This window comes from Schistocerca piceifrons, chromosome 1, assembly GCF_021461385.2.
Source record: "Schistocerca piceifrons isolate TAMUIC-IGC-003096 chromosome 1, iqSchPice1.1, whole genome shotgun sequence".
Classification (NCBI taxonomy): Eukaryota; Metazoa; Arthropoda; class Insecta; order Orthoptera; family Acrididae; genus Schistocerca; species Schistocerca piceifrons.
This window is the reverse complement of record NC_060138.1, coordinates 914,206,807-914,230,762: the sequence shown is the minus strand read 5'-3', so window position 1 is coordinate 914,230,762 and position 23,956 is coordinate 914,206,807. Positions and strand designations below refer to the sequence as shown.

Sequence of the window (23,956 nt, the reverse complement as noted above, 5' to 3'; positions counted from 1 at the left end):
TTGTTGTCACTGACATATGTATCACAGATAAGAATAAGATACTGACAAAATATATGAAAATGAAAAAGGAAGAAAATTGATAATACTGTTGCAAACACTCCTAAAATTCTTGGAATCTCTAAATACATTCTCCCAAGTTAATTTCACATTGCCCTACTCTGAATCCTATGCCACTTTCCTTCATGTTGGCCTCCCATCGTTTCCATGTCAAACATTCCCTCCCAAATAGCATTGTCATTCAAGGTACATACATTTCTTCAGATCCAGACTCTTTAGAACAATATACCACCATTCTTACCTCAGCCTTCACTGGATGTAATCACACCACCAGCCTAATTCGAAAGGAGGTTTCCCAGGCCATCACATCCATTCTTTGTACTGCTGAATCTTCCAAAAAAAGCAACTTAGGGGGAACCCCTCTTGTCACTCAGTATTATCCTGAATTTTAATGTAGTAATAAGCTACTTCCATAAGGCCATAATTTCTTAAAATCTGTTCTGCCCTAAATTTTAGCCACCAAATCTAGGTCAGCTTTTTGTTTACCTCACAATCTCTTCAATATCCTTGTCAGATCCTATGCTGCTCCTGCAGTCATCTCCCTACCCTAAGGCTCCTACCCCTGTGACTTTTCCCAATGTAAGACTTGCCCCTATCCACACTCCTACCACCACCTATACCAGCCTTTTAACTGGCAATACGTGTACTATCAAAGGTAGAGCCATCTGTGGAATAACATGTTGTATACAACACTATTCCACCTTTTACATCAGCATGATGAACACACAGCACTATTCCATCTTTTACATCAGCATGATGAACTCCAATTTATCAGTTAGGATGAGTGGGCTGTGTAGAGGATGTATACTGGCAATATGAAGTATCTTGTTGCAGTGCATGCTCTACAGCATGCAGTCATGTTTCACAACAAGTGCCAACTGGATTCTTCTCCCAGACACCGGTTTTTCAGAACTCTGCAAGCGAGAACTGGCATTACAAAGTGTTGTCATTTCTCACCACCCAACTGGTCTTAATTTAATTTCTTTGGTCTCAGCGTTTCTTTATAGAAGCTGCTCCTTTCCCCCACCCACCTCAACCAAATACAATGCATTTATCTTTCCATTCTTATTAAATCTTCAGTAGTAATCTGTCTTATTATACTATCTTCCACCTTTAAGCTCTCAGGTTTTCAAATCTTGTCCAGTGCAGTCCCCAACAATCAGTCTTCCCTTCTCATTCCACATAAGTTCTTGTCAACTTTTCTGAACTCTAGCTCATTTCCTAAATCTCTCCAGCCATTTTCCTCCACACCTCTTCCTTCTCCTTCAATCATCCTGCCAAGAGGAGTCACCAACTCAAAGCTTGCAAATTTAAATACCTTTATATATCTGTTATACTGCCATTGCTTGATGAGTAGATTTATCTATCCAGTTTCACTACTTGGTAAGCTGAGAAGCACTTGTCATTGAACCATCATACATACATACATACATCCCAAACCCTTCTGTGTTTTAATAAGATTTCTATATTATTTGTACTTTTAATCTGATTGGATTTTATTAGCAAGACCATTTCTGTTAACCATCAGATGCAGTAGAACTATTTTCCTTCCACTAAGTATACACTACTTACTGGCTAACAGTTACATTAGGTCAGCACTTAGTGAAGAATATACCATACCAACACATTTAAGCTTCCTGCTATGAGAAAGCTATTACCTCTCACACAGCTGAAATCCAGCTGTTTTGCATAAGACTTTACACAACGGTTGGATATTCCTGTTTGCTGTACTGAAGTAACACACTGGATATTCCACTCCTGAAGATATCAGTTGTGGAACAATATGTGCGGTGTTATCAGCATCATATAAACTTTTAAGTACAGATGATACCTGTAAAATATTTCAGTCTATAACAACAACAACAACAACAACAACAACACCAAAAATTAGAATGATACACTCAGATCCTTCCTATAGCTTAAAATATGTTAACTTTAGTGTTCATATAAAGGTAGAAGGAAAAAATTTTCCATTAAATTTTCACTAATTTCAAACACTTAAGCTAATGCTAATTTGTCAGTGCAGTAAGGAGTTGCTGAAAAAAGATGGTGTTCTGAAATAATGATCTAGGCAAAATCACAAGGTATATTCATGAGACAAAATTTCAAAACTTGTAGAAAATTAACACCTTCTGGCAGTCCAGTACATATTTCATTAAAGTAAAAAACAGCAATGAACTTTCAGTATCATCCTACAGCACTACGTTAATGGAGTCTCTACTTTGATTTGTTGTATCAGCATTTAAAAATTGAGATTTTAACTTTGGAATCTTTTTTACACCCTAAGCTTACAGTAGTAATTATTTGTGGTGAGAGTTAAAAACAGGTTGCAGAGGCCTGTTCACAGGACTACAACCACTAATACTGATTCTCAGTATTTATTTCTTAAAGAAACCTGTCATAGGAAAAGTAACTATTACCCATGACCAAACACCATTTCAGTGGTAACCAACTTGCATTCTGAAAACATCTGTAATGAGGAACCAAATTTGCACTTCTCTTGATATCCTGAAACTCACAGATTAAAGTTACAATACAGAAGCAGTATTTATTATTATTTTATTTCATTTTTCTTTTTTATTTATTTATTCACTTTTGAACATTTATTAGCAGCACTGCCAAACAATTTTAAAGACAACTTTGTATTGAGGCAGGGTGTTGGAAAATTGTTACATATTGTAATACACACTATATACTAATATAACTGGATAGATAAAAATCTACTCATGAAGTGGTGGCAGGAGAAACACACAAAAGTTACAGAAATGAGCAAGCTTTCAGAGCCAGTGGCCCCTCCTGGCAGGAGGGTTGAAGGAGAAAATAAATAAAAAGAAGGATGTAGGAGAAGGTCTAGCACGGTTCAGGGAACAGGAGAGTTCCAGGAAAGTTGCCCAGATCACCAAATCAAGGTGATTTATAGAACAGGATGAGAAGGAAAGACTGCTTGTTGGGGACTGAGCTGGACAAGGTGTCACTGCTATTGCCTGGACAGATTTATATTGATGGTAACTCGGTCATGTTCATTCTGACCTGTGTAGGTACAACACTAGACATAAGGAAATTTTCTTGCTTCCAACAAATCACTTTAAACTCCACCAGCAGACACCGAAGTGCATGGCAATGAAATTCTACAATAAACTTTATGGTAAAGATGTACTGAGCATGGAGATAAGATGCTTGATGTGAAAATTACATGCTCGCCTGGTGGAAAAATGCTGCTACCGAGTTGAATTCATCAATGATCATTTGAAGTGACTATTTAATATCAGTGTTGTGTATAATATTGTGTGTACCAAATAATACTTGGAAAAAAAGATAGGTACTAGGTAATTGTGTATCTTGAGAAAAACAAGTTCTGTTATTGTATTGAGCATAAACCTGTACTGATGAGATTACTGTGGAAAAAATTATGTAACAATTATATATCATAACCCAAAAATTAATGTATCTCCTGTACAATATGATCAGCTGATCTGTAATGTATTTTATGAGACGAATAAAAATGCAAATACTTTCCTATTTGGTCATGCCTTTATCAGTCTGGCACATGTTGAGCACATAACTGCTTTCAGGTTGGTAAAAATAACTTTTTTCTTTGATTTTACTCATGATAAAAGTTACACCTTTAAGCTATTAAGGAAGTAATGGTGAAGTCCTGACAAGACATCTCCTTAATTGAAGGACATTGAGAACAGATATTTTTCGTGTGCTGGTACAAAGTGGATTATGGGCTACAAACTACTGTGTGTGCGTGCATGTGCCATCACATGAAAAATATCTGTTCTCAATGCCCTTCACTTAAGGAGACATCTTGTTAGGACTTTGCCATTACTTTCTTAATAACTTAAAGGCATAACTCATCAGCAGTAACAATGTTACACATAATGCACAATGTGCAGATGATAAAGCAAAACTTGTTGATAATCACCCATTTGAATTTGAACATGTAGGACTCTTACACCAGAAGTCTGAACCTTGCCTGCTCAATGCAAATGTAGCACAAATGTTAAATGGTCACAGTTGATTAAATATATCAATTTCTAAGACTTCCTGAATATGGAAAACTATTCACACCAAAACAATCTTTCTTGAAAAAAGCAATTTTTTCTTATGTAATTTGACAGATGGCAGTTACATCAAACAGGATAACAAGGTTTTGAGTTACTTTCACTAACAACCTCTGTTAAGCCCAAATGAACAACGTCTCAAACATTAGACCACTGTCAACTTTTTATAGTACTTAAGCAACTTCTTATGATTCAAGATGCAAAATTCAGTGTGCAACTAAGACAAACAGTAGAACATAAGAAAGTGACATATGATAACTACACTCATAGCAACCTACAAGTTTTGTTACTCTGTGGTGTTCACTGTGTTGTACAAATTTTTATCATGAGTAAAATCAAAGAAAAAATTTTATCCTTACCAACCTGAAAGCAGTTATGTGCTCAACGAGTGCCAGACTGATAAAGGCATGACCAAATAGGAAAGTACTTGCATTTTTATTCATCTCATAAAATACATTACAGATCAGCTGATCGTATTGTACAGGAGACATCAATTTTTGGGTTATGATATATAATTGTTACATAATTTTCCCACAGTAATCTCATCAGTACAGGTTTATGCTCAACATAATAACATAAGTTGTTTTTCTCCAGCACTTAGTACCTATTTTTTTCCAAGTATTATTTGGTACATACAGTATTATACATAACACATATATTAAATAGTGACACTGTTAAAATGATCATTAATGAATTCCTCAACTTAGTAGCAGCATTTTTCCACCAGGCGAGCATGTAGTTTTCACATCAAGGAACTTATCTCCATGCTCAGTACGTCTAACATCGAGTTTATTGTAGAATTTCATTCCCATGCACTTGGGTGTCTGCTAGTGGAATTTTAAGTGATTTGTTGGAAGCATGAAATTTGTTATATCTAGTGTTGTACATACACAGGTCAGAAGGAACACGACTGAGCTACCATCGATATAAACCCGTCCAGGCAATAGCAGCAACACCTGGTGAATGACTGCTGAATGACTGAGGAATGACTGCTAGTTAGACACACACATGGTACATGTAGTATCAGTGAGCATGCAGTCTGTGTGTAGAATGGCAAAGGCATATGGTCTGAGCTTGACTGTGTATATTATGATGGTCTGGCACAAGCATTTCTGAAATGGCACAGGTTTGTCAAGTGTTTGAGGAATGCTGTTTGTTTTGTTTTGTTTTGTTTTGCTTTAGGGCACAGAAACCAACTGGGGTCAGACACAGCCAAGTCAAAACTATAGAACATGAGTTAAAAATGACTATACGTCAGTCAAAAATTGATGTAAGAGAAGACAGCTGCACATGGAGAAAGGGTTAAAAAAGACACCATACAGAAACGGAGACCCAAAACTAAAAATAAAATGGCCTTTGTCATATTGCTTTGGTGAATAAAAAGTAAAACGAGATCGAGAGCCTTCATGTCATTTGCTAAAATGGCCAATAACTCAGACAGCAAACCCAAGTGGGAACGTAAACAATTAAAAAATGGGCATTCTGTCAGGAAGTGCCGGACAATTAAAACTAGGACACAAGGTGTATAAAGTGGTGGGATAGCGCCACTTATCAAATGACAGTGAAGCCGAGCAGAGGAAAACTGAAAACGCTGTGTTGCCAGATGTACTCCGTGGCCTGATACAGGGTGAAGAGCTCGGCTGTAAATACTCAGCAGTGTGCTGGAAGCCGATATCGAATAACACAGGTACCAATGACGAAGGCACACCCAGCCCCCACAGGCAGTCAGAGCCGTCAGTGTACAAAAAAGTACTATCACAAAGTTCCATGCAAAGGTCATGAAACTGAAGACAATAGAGCGACACTGGAGTAGTGTCCTTAGAAAGCAAATGAAGGCCAAAGTTAATATGGACCACTTCACTTCATGATGCAGGTAGTGTGAAGTTAAGCTGATGGAGCAAGTGCCAAAAGTGGACTCTAGGAGGTAACGAAAGAGGGACACGCCCCATACTGGCGATCAAAGGAGTCATCTCAGGAGGCATATGATGGGAAGCCACACATGGCAGACAAACTGCATGTGTACGTGCTGAGGACAAAGTCACAGCAGTAGGACAATGGTAGTTCAGCAGCTTCAGCACACAGACACTCAACCGGGCTAGTGTAAAAGGCACCAGTGACCAAACATATAACACAATGGTGGATAGTGGTGAGATGGCATAAGGGAGGGACATTCAGATGCATAAACAAAGCACCCATAGATGAGTTTCGAACACACAAGGGAGCGGTATGAAGGGATGAGGGTGGTTCGATCAGCACCCCAGGAAGTACCACTGAGGACACACAGGACATTGAGGGATCGGGTACAGCGGGCTGCCAGGGAAGAGAGATAGGAGGATCAAGAGAGTTCCCTATCAAGCCCGACACCCAGGAATTTCGTAGTCTCAACAAACGGAAGGGCAACAGGCCCAAGATGTAAAGATGATAACTGGTTGTTTAAAAGGGGGGAGTGACCAAACTGTTAGGTCATCGGCCTCTCATTCCGATTAAAGTAATTCCACAAGGGTGAGAGTGAAATAACAGACATACAAAAAACAGCTGGAAGAAAAGAGGAAACCACTATAATGACAAAATGGCAACAACTCACCCTAAAAGCACTAGGGTGGAGAACACGGGGAGAAAGGACATGTGCTTAAACTTGAATCAAATGATAAAACCCACCCTCATGAATAAAACTTAAAATTAAAGCTGCTGGTGAGAGATTGTTGCCCAACACCAAAGGTAAGGTTCTGGGAAAGTTAAAAGTCCGCTGCAATAGTTTGTAAGCTGCTGAAGGAGTCAGTACACAGGAGAAATGACTCGCCAGGGCATGACCAAATGTGCTCAAGAGCCCAAGATATGGCTGCCAGCTCTTAAGTGAAAACACTGCAACCATCTGGCATGGAATGCGGTTCAATACGTCCTCCATGAACATACGCAAGGCCTATGTGACCATCAGCCATTGAGCTGTCTGTGTAAACCACTTCATGGCCCCAGCACATGTCGAGAATCTAGAGGAAGTGATAGCGGAGTACCACATGGTTAACAGAGTCCTTAGGGTCATGCGAAAGGTCCAGAAGAATCTGCAGCCTAGGTGTACACCATGGAGGTGTACGTGAATGGACCTCAAGGAGGGGTGATAATGGGAAATACTCCAGTTCAGACAGAAGGGAGTAGACGCGAACTGCAATTTTAAGCCCTGACCTGAGATGCTGATGTGGGAGAGGAACCACAGTGGTCACGAAAACGACATGGTAATTCGGATGCGCAGGAGAAGTACGAATGTGTGCAATGTAACTGGTGAGCAGTTGTGCACGCCTAACCTTCAACGGAGGGACTCCGGCCTCGACCAGGGCACTAGTCACCGGACTCATTCTAGAAGCTCCCGTTGTTAGGCGAACGCCATAGTGGTGCACTGGGTCGACTAAACTCAATACTGAGGGTGCCACCAAACTGTAAACCAGACTCCAATAGTCAAGGGGGGACTGAACAAGGTCCCTACGCTGCTGTGGCGCTACGCTGCTGTGTAGAGCGATCTGTACCCCAGTTGGTGTTGCTCAGGCAATGGAAGGCATTGAGGTACTGCCAGCACTTCCATTTAAGCTTACAAACATGAGGTAGCCAAGTCAATCAGGTGTCGAAAACCAGTCCTAAGAATCGATATGTTTCCACCACAGTGAGCGGATCGTCATTAAGTTAAATTTCTGTTCTGGTTGAAAAGTGTGACGCAAAGATAAATGCTTAACACACAACTTCGCGGCTGAAAACTGGAAGCCGTGGGATAGAGCCCATGACTGCACCTTGTGAATGGCTACCTGTAGGCGCTGCTCAGCAACACCAGCACTGGAGGAGCAGTATGAAATGCATACAGAGAAGAAGACACAGTCTTACAGCTGCTTCTAGACCATTAATAGCCACTAAAGATAGACAATACGGAGCCCTGCGGAACGCCATTCTCCTGAATCCGTGGGGGAATTATGGTAGGCACCAACTTAGACATGGAAAGCACGGAGTGACATGAAGTTTTGAATAAAAATTGGGAGCGCGCTCCAGAGACCCCAGTCACAATGTGGCATGGATATGACGCCAGGTCGTGGCCTTTGCTTTACATAAGTCAAAAAAGATGTCCACCAGATGTCTGGAAAATGTTGTTCGGGTGGCAGACTCGAGGTACACAAGATCATCAGCGGTAGAGCGACCCAGGCGGAAGCTGCCCTGACATGGAGCCAGTAGGCCACGTGACTCCAGGACCGAACCCAACTGCCAACACACCATACGTCACAGCAGCTTACAAAGAAAGTTGGTGAGGTTGATGGGCCAGTAGCTATCCACATCAAGTAGGTTTTGACCGAGTTTGAGCACTGGAATAATAGTGCTCTCCCGCCATTGCGATGGAAAGACGCCATCTTACCAGACCCGGTGGAAGATCTTGAGGAGATGTTCCTTGTAGTCAGATGAGAGAGGTTTAATCATCTGACTGTAGATCCAATGTGGCCCAGGAGCTGTGTTGGGGCAATGTGCAAGGCGCCGCGGAGCTCCCACTCTGTAAATGAGGCATTATAGGATTCACTGGTGTGAAGTGAACGAGAGGACTTTCCATCTTCCATTTGAGGGTGCGAAAAGCTGGGGGCATTTCTCCGATGCAGAGGCTCGAGCATAGTGCTCAGCAAAGGGCTTGGCCATCACGTTTGCGTCGGTTAATAACACGCCATTGATGTTAATGCCAGGGACATCTGTTGGGGTCCAGACTTTGGAAAGGTGACGTATGGTACCCAATGGTCAACACTTACCTCTCCCAACACTCCTGTTAGCGTCGTTTTATAAGCTGGTGAAGGTGGGCACGGAGCCGCTTAAAGGCTATTAGGAGCTCTAAGGGAGGATGCCACTTATGTCGTTGTAGAGCACGCCAACGCTTTTTAATTGCCTCAGCTACTTCCAGCGACCAGCAAGGGACTGTCTCGCCGGGGCACCCTAAAAAATAGGGATCGCGTTTTCCGCCACAGAAACCATCGTTGTAGTGACCTGCTCAATGGCAACATCGATGGCGCCATGTGGGGGAGATTCAGCAGTGACGGCAGGTGTGAAGGCTTCCCAGTCTGCCTTGGTTGGTTGTTTGAGGTTGAAGGGACCAAACAGCAAGGTCATCAGTCCCTTGTTTCAAATATGGTCCATTCCGCTAATGGGACATCTCAAGAAAGTCAGAACAATAAAAGGGAAAAAGCTAAAAACGCAAAAGGGCAGTCATGCTGTCAATGGTCAAAACAACATGAGGGAAGTCAGCAAGAGAACGAACCCAACGCTACGCTGAAGCAACATAGGCAAGACCACCTGTGACTTAAAAGGTGCAACCGCTAGAATGTAGAAGTATGTATGGGAAAAGGAGACTAACCAATCCTTTAAAAAAAGGGGGTAAAACAGAGTAAAAGGGGAAGAAAAGAAGATCTCTGTCAGGGAGGTGAATCGGGAATCTCCCAACACGGCGTACAGTGGGAGACACCCAAACACACACCACCCTGCCCCAATACCAGAGAGAGATTAAAAACCTTAAAACTGAGAATAAAAACCACTTTCCCGGAGGAAACCGAGAACCAGAGAGACCATCCGGGAATCGTCAGCCAATATCAAAGGTAAAGTGTGGGGGAGTCTGTACTTAGCACGCAGAGCCAAAAGAAGGGGTATTCAACCAAAATGTGGGCTACTGACTGGAAGGCTCCACAACCACAAAGTAGGGGTGGCTCATCACGCAAAAGAAAACCATGGCTCAGCCTGGTATGGCCAACGCGGAGACGACACAGTGTAGTAGAGTCCTTTCGAGAGAGGCGAAAGGAAGAACGCCACGGGGATGGTGTCACCTTAATCACACGAAGTTTATTAGACAGGGGAGTAGCCTCCCAAGAATTGGCCCATAACTGTGCGAAGTGGGATTTGATATGAAGCCGTAAATCCGCTGCAGGAGGGGTACAGAAAAGTGACTGCTCCCCCAGCCAAACGATCAGCGAGCTCATTACCCGGGATACCCACACGGCCAGGGACCCAAAGGAAGTCAATGGAACAAGCAGTACGGTGAATATCAGCGAGATGGTCATGGATGGCAGAGACCAAGGGATGGCGCGAAAATCACTGGTCAATAGCAAGAAGGCCACTCATCGAGTCTGTACATAACAAAACGCGATTGTGTTGGGACTGTTTAATGAAGGTAAGGGCCTGGGAAATTGCCATCAATTACGCAGTAAACACCCCACGTTGGTGGCAGCATATGATTTTCCGTTCCAACAGAGGACGTGAAGGCATACCCCACATGATCAGCAGATTTAGAGCGATCAGTGTAAAAAACAACAGCATCCCGAAACTCCCATAAAATTTGGCGGAAAAAGGAACGGAACCCCACCGGGGGGGATGGAATCTTTCGGACCTCGGCGGAGATCCATCCGAATTCAAGGCCGAGGAACTAACCAAGGGGGGGGGTGGAGGGGAGGGAACGAGGAAGACAGGACAAAGAAGGAAGCTGAAAATCACGGCAAAGAGACGCAATGCAGAGCCCAACTGGAAAACCCGCCCGTGGGCGAGAGTCGGGTGGGCGACGTCCATGGTCTGGGAACAGGATGGAATAGGAAGGATGAGTGGGAGAGGAACAGATAGCGAGTGCATAAGACACCAGAAGCTGGGACCGCCGAACGGAAAGGGGGGGGGGGGTGTCCCAGCTTCAACCAGGAGACTATCAACAGGGCTAGTAGGGAAGGCACCGGTGGCCAAACAGATACCACGATGGTGGACTGGATCCAGCACGTGCAGTGTGGAAGGAGCAGCCGAACCATAAACTTGACAACCATAGTCCAAGTGAGACAGAACTAGAGCATGATAAAGATGGAGGAGGGGGGAACGGTCCACACCCCAAGAGGAGTGGGCAAGGAAGTGAAGGACATTGAGTTTACGGAAACATCCTACCTTCAGGAGTCTGATATGGGGCAGCCAAGTGAGCTTGTTGTCGAAAAGAAGACCTAGGAAACGAAACTGTGGGACCACAGGCAATCGTTGGGCATCGAGATAGAGCTCTGGATCAGGGTGGATCGTAGTACGGCAACAGAAGTGGACCACCCGCGATTTTAGAGGAGAGAACAAACCCATGTGAGAGGGTCCATGCAGAGGCACGCCGTATAGCTCCCTGGAGCTGCCGCTCTGCAGATGCCATCGAAGAGGAACTAACCCAAACGCAGAAATCATCCACATACAGGGCAGGGGCGACCAAAGGACCGACAGAGGCCACAAGTCCATCGATAGCAATGAGGAAAAGGACACTCAAGACAGAACCCTGTGGGATGCCCGTCTCCTGGGTCCGTGGAGAACTAAAAACAGTACCAACTGGAACTCTGAATGACCGATGGAACAGGAATTGGCGAATAAAAATCGAGAGTGGGCCCGAAGACCACACTGATGAAGGGTAAGTGATGTAATGGCGCCAGGCCGTGTCATAGGCCTTGCGAAGGTCAAAAAACACTGCAACCAAATGGCGGCGCTGGGAAAAAGCCTGCATAACTGCGGATTCTAAGCGAAGTAAATGATCGATTGGAGACCGTCCCTCTCGAAAGCCACACTGGTAAGGGGACAATAGATCCAGAGATTCGAGGACCCAATTGAGCCGACGGGCTACCATCTGTTCAAGTAACTTACAAACAACATTGGTCAAAATAATTGGCCGATAGCTGTCAACAGAGAGGGGATTCTGACCAGGCTTAAGGACAGGAACCACGATGCTATCCCTCCACTGAGAAGGGAAGTCACCCTGGAGCCAGATACGGTTAAACACCCAAAGAAGATGTTGCCATTTTGGAGCACTGAGATGTTGAAGCAGTTGGTTATGAATGGAATTTGGGCCAGGGGCCGTATCATGAGAAGAAGATAGAGCAGAAAGAAATTCCCATTCAGTAAAAGGTTCGTTGTAAGATTCTGACTCACAAGGGGTGAAACGTAAGGTGGAAGCTTCAGCCCGCTGTTTCTGGTCAAGGAAAGCAGCTGGATAGGAGGCTGATGCTGATGCCACTGCAAAATGGGTCGCAAGATGTTCTGCAAGAACTAATCGGTCCGTACAAAGGCCATCTGGGAGGTGAAGGCCTGGGAGGGTGGACTGCTGATGGCAACCTTGGAGAGAGCGAAGTGTAGCCCATACCCGTGACAGAGGGACAGTAGAACCAAGGGAAGAAACGAATCATTCCCAACATATCCGCTTGCTCTGATTAAATAACGGGCTTTAGCACGGAGGCGTTTAAAGGTAGTAAGGCTGGCTACAGATGGGTGCCTCTTAAAGTGTTGCAAAGCTCGACGGCAATCACGGATGGCAATGGCAACGGCCGTACTCCACCATGGGACTTGCCGGCGACGAAATGGCCCAGATGAGCGCGGGACACCAAGGCTAGCAGCGCGAACAATCGCGTCAGACACGTCACGTAGGACGTCATCAATACAACCCGACAAAGAGGGAGAAAACACGACCTGTGCAGTGTTTAGAGGCCAATCGGCACGTTGGACAGACCAACGAGGTAACCTGTCCACCAGGGAGCGGGAAGGGAGCGAGATAATCAACGGGAAATGGTCACTATCACAAAGGTCGTCGTGTGACGACCAGTGTAATGAAGGGAAGAGAGAGGGAGAAGAAAGAGAAAGATCAATGGCAGAAAAGGTACCATGACCGGCACTGAAATGAGTAGGGGAGCCATCATTAAAGAAGGGACAAGTCGTGGTCTGCAATAAACCTCGTCTAGACGGAAAGGCACTGCCCCACAAGGGATGATGAGCATTAAAATCGCCAAGGAGGAGTAAGGGAGGAGGAAGTTGCTGAAGAAGGGCAGTTAAGGCAGCAGGTTAAGAGTCCTGTCAGGAGGGAGATAAAGACTGCAAACTGTGACCGCAGAGTCTAGGTGGACCCTAACAGCAACCACTTCCAATGTAGTTTGAAGAGGAATCCATGTGCTAGCAATGTCTGTACGAACCAACGTACAAACGCCACCATAAGTCCGCAGGGGTCCGACCCAATTTCGACAGAAAACACAGACCCCACGGAGGGTCGGTGAGTGAGCATCAGTAAAATGAGATTCCTGGAGAACCACACAAGCTGCAGAGTAGGACGAAAGAAGGGATTTCAATTCCGAAAGGTGACGATAGTACCCATTACAATTCCATTGGAGAACCACAGAAGGATTATTTAAATGGGGGCTGAACACGCTAAAGGCAGTCATACCGCCGGGTCCCCACCCGTCACCGACAAGAAAGGGGCGACATCCATGAACGACAGGTCCGAATCCGGTTGTGAAGTCGGGGAAGGGACCTCCGGTGAAACCAGAGGCTCTTTGTCCCGGGACTTATGTTTCTTCTTTTCAGGCTGAGATCGAGGAGGGCTGTGTGGCATAAAGGAGCCAGCTGCAGCAAGATCAGGAACAGAAAGAGACCGGGCGACCTGTGGGCCGACAGACCGCGGCTCTAGCGGTCGTCGCGCGGCAGCAGACCTTTGGCCTGGAAGGTGCTGGGAAGGTGCATCCCGGGAGAGGTGCCCTTGACTGGCAGACGCCGAAGGAGTGGGACACTTCTCCGGCTGGGGAGGGGGAGCAGCGCCCAGAGGAGAAGGTGCGGGAGCTGTAGGGGAGGGGGGTAGGAGAGGGGTCCGGGATGGGGGTAAGGAAGGGGGAGGAAGGGGTGAAGATGTAACCAAGGCGTAACTAGATGTCATGGACACAGGGTGCAGTCGTGCATATTTCTTACGGGCCTCTGTGTAGGTTAAACGATCGAGGGACTTTTACTCCTGTATCTTCTTTTACTTCCTATATACTGGGAAATCTGGTGAATGTGGAGAATGACTACCATGACAATTTACACACACAGGAGGGGGAACACAGGGACTCCCCTCATGGAGTGGACGTCCAGTCACCACAGAGAGGGGCCTGTGAACAGCGGGAAGACGTGTCCAAAACGCAAGCACTTAAAAAACCTCATAGGAGATGGGCTGTACGGCTTCACATCACATTGATAAACCATAATCTTAACTTTCTCAGGGAGGGTATCCCCTACAAAGGCCAGGATAAAGGCACCAGTATGAATGCGATTGTCTTTAGGACCCTTCTGAACACGCCGAACAAAGTTAACATCCCACCATCCGAGATTCTCCCGAAGTTCCTCATCAGTTTGAAGGATGAGGTCCCTGTGAAAAATCACCTTGTACCATATTTAGAGACTGGTGGGGGGGTAATGGACATGAATTTTGCCAAGATGGGTACAGGCACGAAGGGCCGCAGATTGGGCAGCTGAAGCAGTTTTGATCAGCAACAAATCAGACCGCATCTTGCTCAGGGAGTCCACTTCGCCAAACTTTTCTTCAATGTGTTCCACAAAGAATAAAGGTTTGGTATTGGTGAAAGTATCTCCATCAGTCCTGGTGCAAACTAGATAACGGGGGAAAGGTTTTGCCCCTAGACGACGGGCCTGACCCTCTTCCCAGGGGGTAGCCATGGAAGGGAAGGCCGAAGGGGCAAGAGAAGCAGCACTTGAAGAATCAGTTCCACGCAGAGAGACGGCCGCAGAAGAATGGCCAGAGTTCTGGACCCGTATGCATAGCGTCCACCCTGATACCACCCACTCCGATCAGGGGCTCTCCTCACGGGTGCCACCCAGCCACAACAAGGGCCGTCTGGCACGGCGGCTATTGCCGGGAGTTCCGATGCTCCAGGATAACGAGCAACCACTCCAAGGCATGCATGAGGTGGTCACAGCTCAGGTATCAGAAGTGTGATCCCTGTGTTCAGGGGCTCAGCCAAAAGGGTACATAGCGACCCCACCACACGGGCTGGCTACCGTGCTGGCTATGCACCCTAGCATCAGACGACGTGAAAGAAGAGGTGGAATGTACTAGGAGGGCACACGTCGGAGACACTAGGTAAGGTGCTGTTCCCCAAATGGCTCACACTACGAAGGAGAAATTTTGTAATGGAGGTCAAACTCCAGAGGGGGACCAAGGAATGCCAAAAGGAGGAGATGATTACACATTAAAGCCGAATTGTAAAACCAACAGAACCAGGAGGATAGCGGGGGCCAACATAAGCAATGACACCAAGAGGGAGACGAGAGGGGGGACGGAAAAGGAGCAAGGAGGGGAAAGGAGGGGAAGGGGAAGGAAATGCAGCCCTGGAGAGAAAGAAGGCTGCAATAGCTCGGGGCCCCATGCTCGCCACGGACGTACCCACAAAAGAGTTGTGGACCCCCTGGGGGACCCAGTCTGCCTTGTTTAAAGCCCATCTGGACAGGCGTCCATGAGCATGACGCCGAGGGAGTGACAGGAAGATAGTCACTAATACACAGGTAATCATGTGCTCTCCAGTGGATAGATTGGAGAAGGCCAGACTGCAAACCGAGACATCAATGGCCGAATACGTGCCATGTGCAACACTGAAATGTGTGGGGGCACCTGTATTTAAGAAGCAGAGGTCGAGTTGTGACAGTACATTTTCGACCTCCCTCCCTCAGCCAGTAAGCATGGTCAGTCCATTATTGTCAACAGCACAGAAAGTGATACTGCACAAAGGATGGAGGAGAACTCACACAGGAGAGTGACCTCGCCCAACAGCTGAAGAATGAGCGGAAGTGCAGATCCACATCGAGGGATGAGAGAGGTCTAGTGCATGATTGACACTATGCACCATGTAAGGTGCCTTTCCCAAACTGGCTCGCTCTTTGGGAAAATTTCGAAAAATGTAGGTCAAACCCTACAGGGGACCATCACAAAGGCCGAAATGTGTGAGACTCCTTTTAGCCGCCTCTTACGACAGGCAGGAATACCTCGGGCCTAATCTAACCCTCGTACCTGCAAGGGGCAAAGATTGTGGGAGAAATCACTTGCGTCGCCAGAAATTGACACAGACGGTTTTTCAGTGGAAAAGCTAAAGCCATAGTCGATGCTCCAGGAGTATAGACGATCAAGACATCGCTGAAGACGCCGCTCAGTGAGAAAAGCCCTTCGAGAACTGCAATAGATAGCAAAATAGTCAACAAAAAGGCAGCCAGAGGCCCAGAGGCAGACAGGCCATTATAGGGTCAATGGCGATAGCGAAGACGACACTCAGGATGGAACCCTAAGAGACACCATTTTCCTGGATAAAGGCGTCTGTCAAGACAGAAAACACACACACACACACACACACACACACACCTTGAGAACTCTGTCTTAAGAATTCCCCAAGGAAACGGGGAAGATGGCCATGGAAGTCCCACATGTAAAAGTATGGAAGATACCACTTCTCCAGCAGGTGCCTTAGGCCTTCTACAAATCGGAAAACACTGCCAAAGTCCTGGATTTTCGCAGAAAACCATAACATGGATGGACAAAGTAACAGGATGTTCAACTGCAGAACACCACACTCTAAATCCACACTGTGTATTCGTCAATAAATTTCAAGACTCGAGCCACCATACCAGCTGGGCATGAATCATACATTTCATCGCCTTGCAAACGCAGCTGCAGAGAGAGATGGTGTGGTAGCTAGAACGAAGTTTCTTGTCCTTACCAGGCTTAGGTACATGGGTATGATGGTGGCTTCACACCAACGCCCAGGAAATGTGCCCTCTGCCCAGATGCAGTTATGTGTGTTAAGCAGAAAGTGCTTGCACGCAAGAGAAAGGTGCTGCAACATCTGAATGTTGACGTTGTCTGGCCCTAGGGTGGAGGATCGGAATGAACTGAGAGCATGATCTAGTTCCTTCATAGTAAAGGCGGCATTGTAGCACTCATGATTCGGAGAAGAGAAGGGTATCACCCGAGCCCCCTCCACTCATTTCCGATGGAGGAAGGCAGGGTGATAGTGGGAAGAGCTCGAAAATGGCGTGTTTGATATAGCAATAGGGCCCACAGTGACCGTCTGCTACTGTGAGACCGGAAATTGAGGAATGGATCTTGGTTCCACAGAGCCTTTGGAGGTTGGCCCACACGGCAGAGGAAGGGGTGGAACTGTTGAAAGAACTAGTGAATGAAATCCAGCTAGCTCTTTTGCTACCCTGAAGCATTTTCCACGACACTGAAGAACTCTACGACACTGTGAACGCATCTTTTTCTGGTGAATGTAGTTTGCCTTCGTAGGATGACAGTTAAAAATGCGGAGAGCACATTTCCATGCGTCACAGCATGCCTCAGTCCACCAAGGAACTGGGACACAACGTGGTGAAGAGGAAGTGAGAGGTATGGAACATTCTGCAGCAGTGAGGATAACGTTTTGAGATGTTCACCTGGTCATCACAATTGGGAAAATCCTGTTCATCGAAGGTCGCCAGGGAGGAGTAAAGCTGCCAGTCACCCTTAGTAAGCTGCAGTTTAGGTGTGCAAGCAGATGGGTTAGGAGTCAGCAAACGGACAGCACATGGGAAATGGTCACTCGAGTAGGTGTCAGAACGAAGAACGGTCCAGTCAAGACGATGGGGAAGTTGGGAATAGGTGTGTGAGGAATCAGAAAAAGGAGGTGCTCCAGTGTTAAGGCAGTAGAGGTTAAGTTGATTAAGAAAGTAGCCAAAAGGACACCTCTGACAGGTCCTGGGAGAACCCCAAAGGGGATGATGCGCATTGAAGTCACCAAGTAGCAAAAATGGGGAGGTAGCTGGCCAATAAGCTGAAGGAATTCTGACCTGGTGACATCGAATGACAAACGGAATGTAGGGAAGAGGTCATATGGGGAAGGAAAAGGCGAACTGCAACAGCTTAAAGATTAGTAATCAGGGAGATGGGTTGCCTAAGAATTTCATCCTGTATGAGCAGCATGACACCCCTATGAGATGGAATGCCGACTTCAGGGAAGGTCAAAGCAAACAGAAGAAATGTGAAAGCTCAAAGCGGTATGAGGACGCAAGTTCGTTTCCTGAAGGCAGGGTGTAAGGTGATACTGCGATGCTAAAAGCAGCCATAAATCCTCTTCGTGGGAATGAAGGATCTGAATATTCCACTGGAGGAGAGTCATGAGGAGATGTAGGGGTGTCACCTTGGTAGCTGTTGAGTGGCAGCCTGTGAACAGTCGCTACTACAGGGCACAGAAGCAGGATGATCCTGCCCCATGGGGTCCACAGAAGCATCAGCTTGCTTGTGCAGTCAGTCTGTGGAGTCAAATAATGTAAAATGGCTGGTCGTGTGCACTGGCAACATGAGGCCGGCCAGGCTAAGGTATCATATGGCGACACTGTAAGAGGACCTTTGTGTCAGTGAACGAGAAGACTGTTTGCCTTTGGTTGACTTCAAGCCTTTCCAGTTAGAGGAAGACTCGGGTGTTGGTTGGCTGGAGGGATGTAGGAAGTCTTCACGAGAGCACTCCTCCTGTCCTTTCCAGCCAACCAGTTGTGTAAATGGTGGCTTCTCCCCTTGAGGCGCAAGTTTGATGGCTTATTGCACAGCTGGGGGGGGGGGGGGGGGTGGGGGGGTGGCGAAGGTCGCATGTCTGCCTGGCCATTTCCTTCATGGAGCAAGGGATAACAAGAACAGAACTATAGGTGCCACACAGGAGAATGCAGGGTTTGTGACTAGCCAATTGCTTGTGAGTGACTGGGTAAGGCACTTTTTCCTTTACCCAGATCTCTCCTCAAGATACATGGGACAATCCAGAGATGAGTTGCAGTTGATCAGCAGGGAGAAGGAGGTGGACAATCTTCCTAATGCACACACCTACCACAAGTTACACATTTGGCTGGGTGTCGACAAGACGTTTTAGTGTGATTGAAATGATGACACTGGTAGCAGCGCATCAGGTTCGGAAAGTACAGCCAGACTAGTAATTTGATAGCCTGCTTTGATCTTGGATGAGAAAAAGAGTGCAGGTGGGCATGAAGGAGGAATATATCTTTCTCATTACACAATGGACGTCAGTGATACCCTGATCAGAGGGGTAAGATTGGATTTCGGCCTCTGTCAGACCATCGAGCAGCATAGTGTAAATAAAACCATGGGAAAAATTCAAAGTTCTGTGTGTCTCGACATGAACAGGATATCTGTGGAGAAGCGAGGTGGCAAGCAGTAGTTGTGCTCGAGACTCAGAAGTAGTCTCCAAAAGCAAAGTGCCATTCCATAAACAAGAGCAGAATTTCACAGGTCTGGCAACTGCATCAACAACTTTCTGAATAATATACGGATTTACCGTAGTGAAGGACTGACCATATTCAGTACATGAGACCATGAGGAACCATGGTGCAGCGAGAAGGGTCTTTGAATAAATAGCCTCATTATGTTTACGTTTCATAGACGCTGATTGTGAAGATGATTGACTCACTGCGGCAAAATCCCCCACGATTACCAACGTCTCCAATTGCATGCTTCTTCCAACTGGGGGACGTGGGGGGGGGGGGGGGTGCACCTGCCTTAGGTCACATCTCCCGAACTCCTGACAGAAGGACTGATCGGCAATTTGAGAAGGTTGTAGCTCAGCCGATCACCCCTTACTGGATCTGGCCTGTACCAGTGTGTACGTGCGAACCCTACCTGTCCACCTGGGGCTGGGAATTATGCGTTACCTAGTCACCTGTTGCGTGTTGGATGCCCTCCAGGAGCACACAGGGAGGGAGAAGGAAACGAGAAACCTCAAACGCCAAAGCGGAGGAACGAGGAGAAAGGAGACAAGCAAAGGAAAAAGGGAACAGAAAAGAGTGGTGAGACTGTTTTATGTCAGCGCCAAACAATGCAGAAAGTTCCCAACAACACCCCAGACATGTTCCCCAACGAAGGGGAAAAGGAATAGCAAGAGAAGAGACATCCAGCATGCTGCAAAGGCTGGGGCCCCATGGTGGCCAAGCATGAACCCACCTAAGAGCGTCGAGCAGCCGGGGGGAGGGGGAGGGAGAATGCTGTGGTGTCTTCAACACGTGGTGAGATCACGTCCAGATGTCACGGGGTTCGGCAGCCACCCCTCATTACAAATGTCGGACGCCTTACGCTGTTTCGTTTTGTCATGACGGCTTTTGCCCAACACTGAGTGCCGCGTGATACCGAGTGAGTGAACTGCCAGCTGTGTGCTTCAACCTAAGCGTGCATGGTGGTGCTTCCCCACCACTTTGTGCTCATTGCACTCAAGGGTCATACACGCCCATGTCAGGACCACAGAGTACGAAGACAAAAAAGGAGTTAAAACTACTAGACGTTAAGCCCAATCGATGGAAATAAAGACAGCTAAAAACAGACTGAGAAGGGTACATAAAATTCGCCATAGAGAAACTGATGTCCCAAACTAAAGATTAAATGTCCTTCGCCATATTGCTACGACGGTTAAAAAAACGCAGTTGACAGTCCGCGCGTCTTTCGGTAAAACGGTAAACAGGAATGAGAACCTAAGTGATTAACAAATGGCATCCCGTCAAGAAATGGGGAACCGTCAAAAATTGAGTGCAATGAGCACAAAGTGGTGGGGAAGCACCACCATGCACGCTTAGGTTGAAGCACTCAGCTGGCAGTTCAGTCACTCGGTATCACGCGGCACTCAGTGTTGGGCAAAAGCCGTCATGACAAACACTACCGTCTGTACAGCTTCGACAATGTAGTGGCACTAACGAGCCCAGCAAGTGTCCGGAACATTTGGAAATAGAATTTCTTTTTAGCTGTCGATTTTCCATATTTTCTAAGATGAGTGATATTGAAGGTTATTTAAGGCCATTGTTTCAGCTGTGGAACTATATTTCTGTGAAATAATGGATCGAGTAATGCTCATTTTCAGTCATCTGCTAAAAATCACGCTGGCATTTACAATTATTTCGAACGAAACAAAAAGTTTTGTCTTTAAGAGAGTGACAACAGACTATAATTGTCAATTTTGTAATGAACAAAAAACTTCGATCCAGCTATACCATAGGCTTTCATGAGTAACTCCAGCAAACTAACTAGTAGGATGCATAATAGTTGATAATATGAATAGAAAGGGAAAGGAAGTGTGAAGTGCAGTGGTGAGAAATTTCTGTCTGGATAATTATTCGAGTAAGTAGATCATTCAGATAAATTTATTCGCAATGAATTATTTGCAAAATTAACGAATAGCCTAATACCACCGTATTTTCTTTGTTTACTTCCTGTACAAAATTAGTATTCACTCTCTTCGCTCAGTGCAGTTCCTGTTTCATAAATAACTTTTTAATGGTTTATCCAGGAATGTGCCTTTGTTTTTCCACTGGCCTGTTCCATACTACGAAACTAAAGGCTTAGGGTTCGACCTCCAATTGGTGCTACGATCTTCTGTTCCTTGCAGCTTCCTTCATCTTTAACAATGACAATTATGCCAAGTCAAGTTGCCCCCTATTTTCGAGTACGTGTTTAAGTGTAGATCCCCCTCTAACTGGCTGTTTAAGTCTGTTCAGAGGAGGGAGGAAGTCAATGACACACCCCCATGCCTAGTAAATCACTGCAGTGTTGAAACCAAACTCAAAAGTTCAGCGTATCTTTACTTGATTTATAGCGTTACAAATGAAAAAAAAAAGACAGACGGGCGGCCGCAGCTGTTTGGACTATAACGCGCTAGGAGGCCGAAATTTTGAGCAACGAGCTGACTGTCAATCGTACCTATCAACCGATCAAGATAAGTGTTTAATATATAAGGTGCATTCAAATGAAACCCGGTAACGATTTTATTAACTCAATTTAGTAACACAGTGGACGAACTCAAAAAATAGTCGCCAAAACTGTTGGCGCATTTATTTCATTGCGACATTAGCCGGTTGATTCCATCCCTGAAGCTAGTAGGCTGCTGTGGGATCCAGGCCTACACCCATTCACACACTTCGTCGTCCGTTGCGAATCGATGTCCTCTAATAGCTTGTTTTAGAGGTCCAAACACATGAAAGTCAAACGGTTAAAGGTTGGGACTGTACTGTGGATGTTCCAGCGTTTCCCTCCGAAACTGCTGCAATGTCTCCTTCACCGCATTGGCCGTGTGTGGGCGGGCATTATCATGTAGGAGGATAACACCACTGGACAACAGACTGTACTCACGGAACACAGCCTTCATCCGTCGATATATTTCACGGCCTCTAACTCCCTCCTCCGCCAAAAATCTGATCACTCCTCGTCGTTCCTGCTTATTCTCCTGGATGTTCGGTAGTGGACGATAACTTGTATGACCACTTTCTCTTCGGCGTGAAACCACACTGGCGCTATGCAACATCAAACGGTGTGCACGCGTCAATCTCTCTACCAATAGATGGCGCCACCATACCTGCAGTTACGTGGTGCCACATGACGTGTAAGGCAAAGTAGACGCACTGGCCAGGTTTCATTTGAATAAACCTCATTATGCCTTTTTCTCATAATATACTTTACTATAATTATAAATTATTTTCCCATAATTTTATTTGTTTTATGCGCTGTTGATTATAAGTTTACTTACATAAATATTGGAACATACGGAAAATATAGTGACTCATCTATTCTTGAGCAATAAGTTTTACATGAAAACTCTGATTTAGTTGTGATGGCAGATTCGATTGAAAGTTTGCAAAGTAATATTTCAGAGCTAGATAGGAAATGTAAGGACTATGGTATGAAGATTAGCATCTCCAAAACGAAAGTAATGTCAGTGGGAAAGACAAACGGATTTAGTGCCAAATAGGAGGAACAAAGTTAGAACAGGTGGACGGTTTCAAGTAGTTAGGATGCATATTCTCACAGGATGGCAATAGTTCTAGAACTGGAAGCGAGGTGTAGCAAAGCTAACGCAGTGAGCGCTCAGCTACGATCTACAATCTTCTGCAAGAAGGAAGTGAGTACCAAGACTAAGTTATCTGTGCACCGTTCAATCTTTCGACCAACTTTGTTGTATGGGAGCGAAAGCTGGGTGGATTCAGGTTACCTTATCAATAAGGTTGAGGTTACGGATATGAAATTATCTAGCATGATTGCAGGTACTAGTAGATGGGAACAATGGCAGGAGGGTGTCCACAATGAGGAAATCAAAGAAAAACTGGCAATGAACTCTATAGATGTAGCAGTCAGGGCGAACAGGCCTAGATGGTGGGGTCATGTTACACGCATGGGAGAAGCAAGGTTACCCAAGAGACTCATGGGTTCAGCAGTAGAGGGTAGGAGGAGTTGGGGTAGACCAAGGAGAAGGTACCTGGATTCGGTTAACAATGATTTTGAAGTAATAGGCTTAACATTAGAAGAGGCACCAATGTTAGCAGTGAATAGGGGATCATGGAGGAATTTTATAACGGGGACTATGCTCCAGACAGAAGGCTGAAAGGCATAATCAGTCTTGATGATGAACTCGTTAATAAAAATGTACAAATATAGGAGAAAAGTCCCATATCAAACGATGAAGTCCGATGCGTGCGTCTTTGAGACGAGGCATTAGGTATGTCTGGAATCTTAATGCGTCCTTATGGAAGTCGCCAACGTGTATGGAATGCTGCTTGATATCCAACGTATTAACTCTGAGTAAACTTGCTGTCAGAATACGGAAAACTTTTTCGATCCGACATGCATAAACGCAGTTACCTAGAGCTTTGCGATTCATAAATTTCTGAAGAGACTGGGACCTAGTATTACAAAAACTCGTAATATTGTAGTACACTGGCGAAATTATCAAGAAACGACTGGAAGACTTTTCTCAGCTTCATACACCAACTTCAATTTCTACAGCAGCGTCTTACCCACGACGTAGTTCATACGTGTTGCTGTCTGTGATCGAGGGAGGCTTGCAATAAACTTCACACACGTACGTAACTAAAGAAATGTCAAAGAAATCGGGTCATGAGTTTCGAATAACATGACTTTTTTGGAATGTGATTTGAGAAGTGAAGTTAAAGTGAAATAACGAATTATCTGCCAAAAACTACAGCAGAATTCTTGATTTCTCAATTTTTGCTGAAGATTG

At 45.6% G+C, this 23,956-nt stretch overlaps 1 protein-coding gene across 1 annotated transcript in view; it reads right to left on the bottom strand.

Moving 5' to 3' along the window:
* LOC124709304 overlaps positions 1 to 23,956 on the bottom strand; it is a 195,664-nt gene that overhangs the window by 144,809 nt on the left and 26,899 nt on the right. Inside the window, exon 2 of the mRNA XM_047240829.1 lies at positions 1,716 to 1,888. Within this exon, the coding sequence (XP_047096785.1) occupies positions 1,716 to 1,888 (173 nt within the window). The remainder of the gene's footprint in view (positions 1 to 1,715; positions 1,889 to 23,956) is intronic.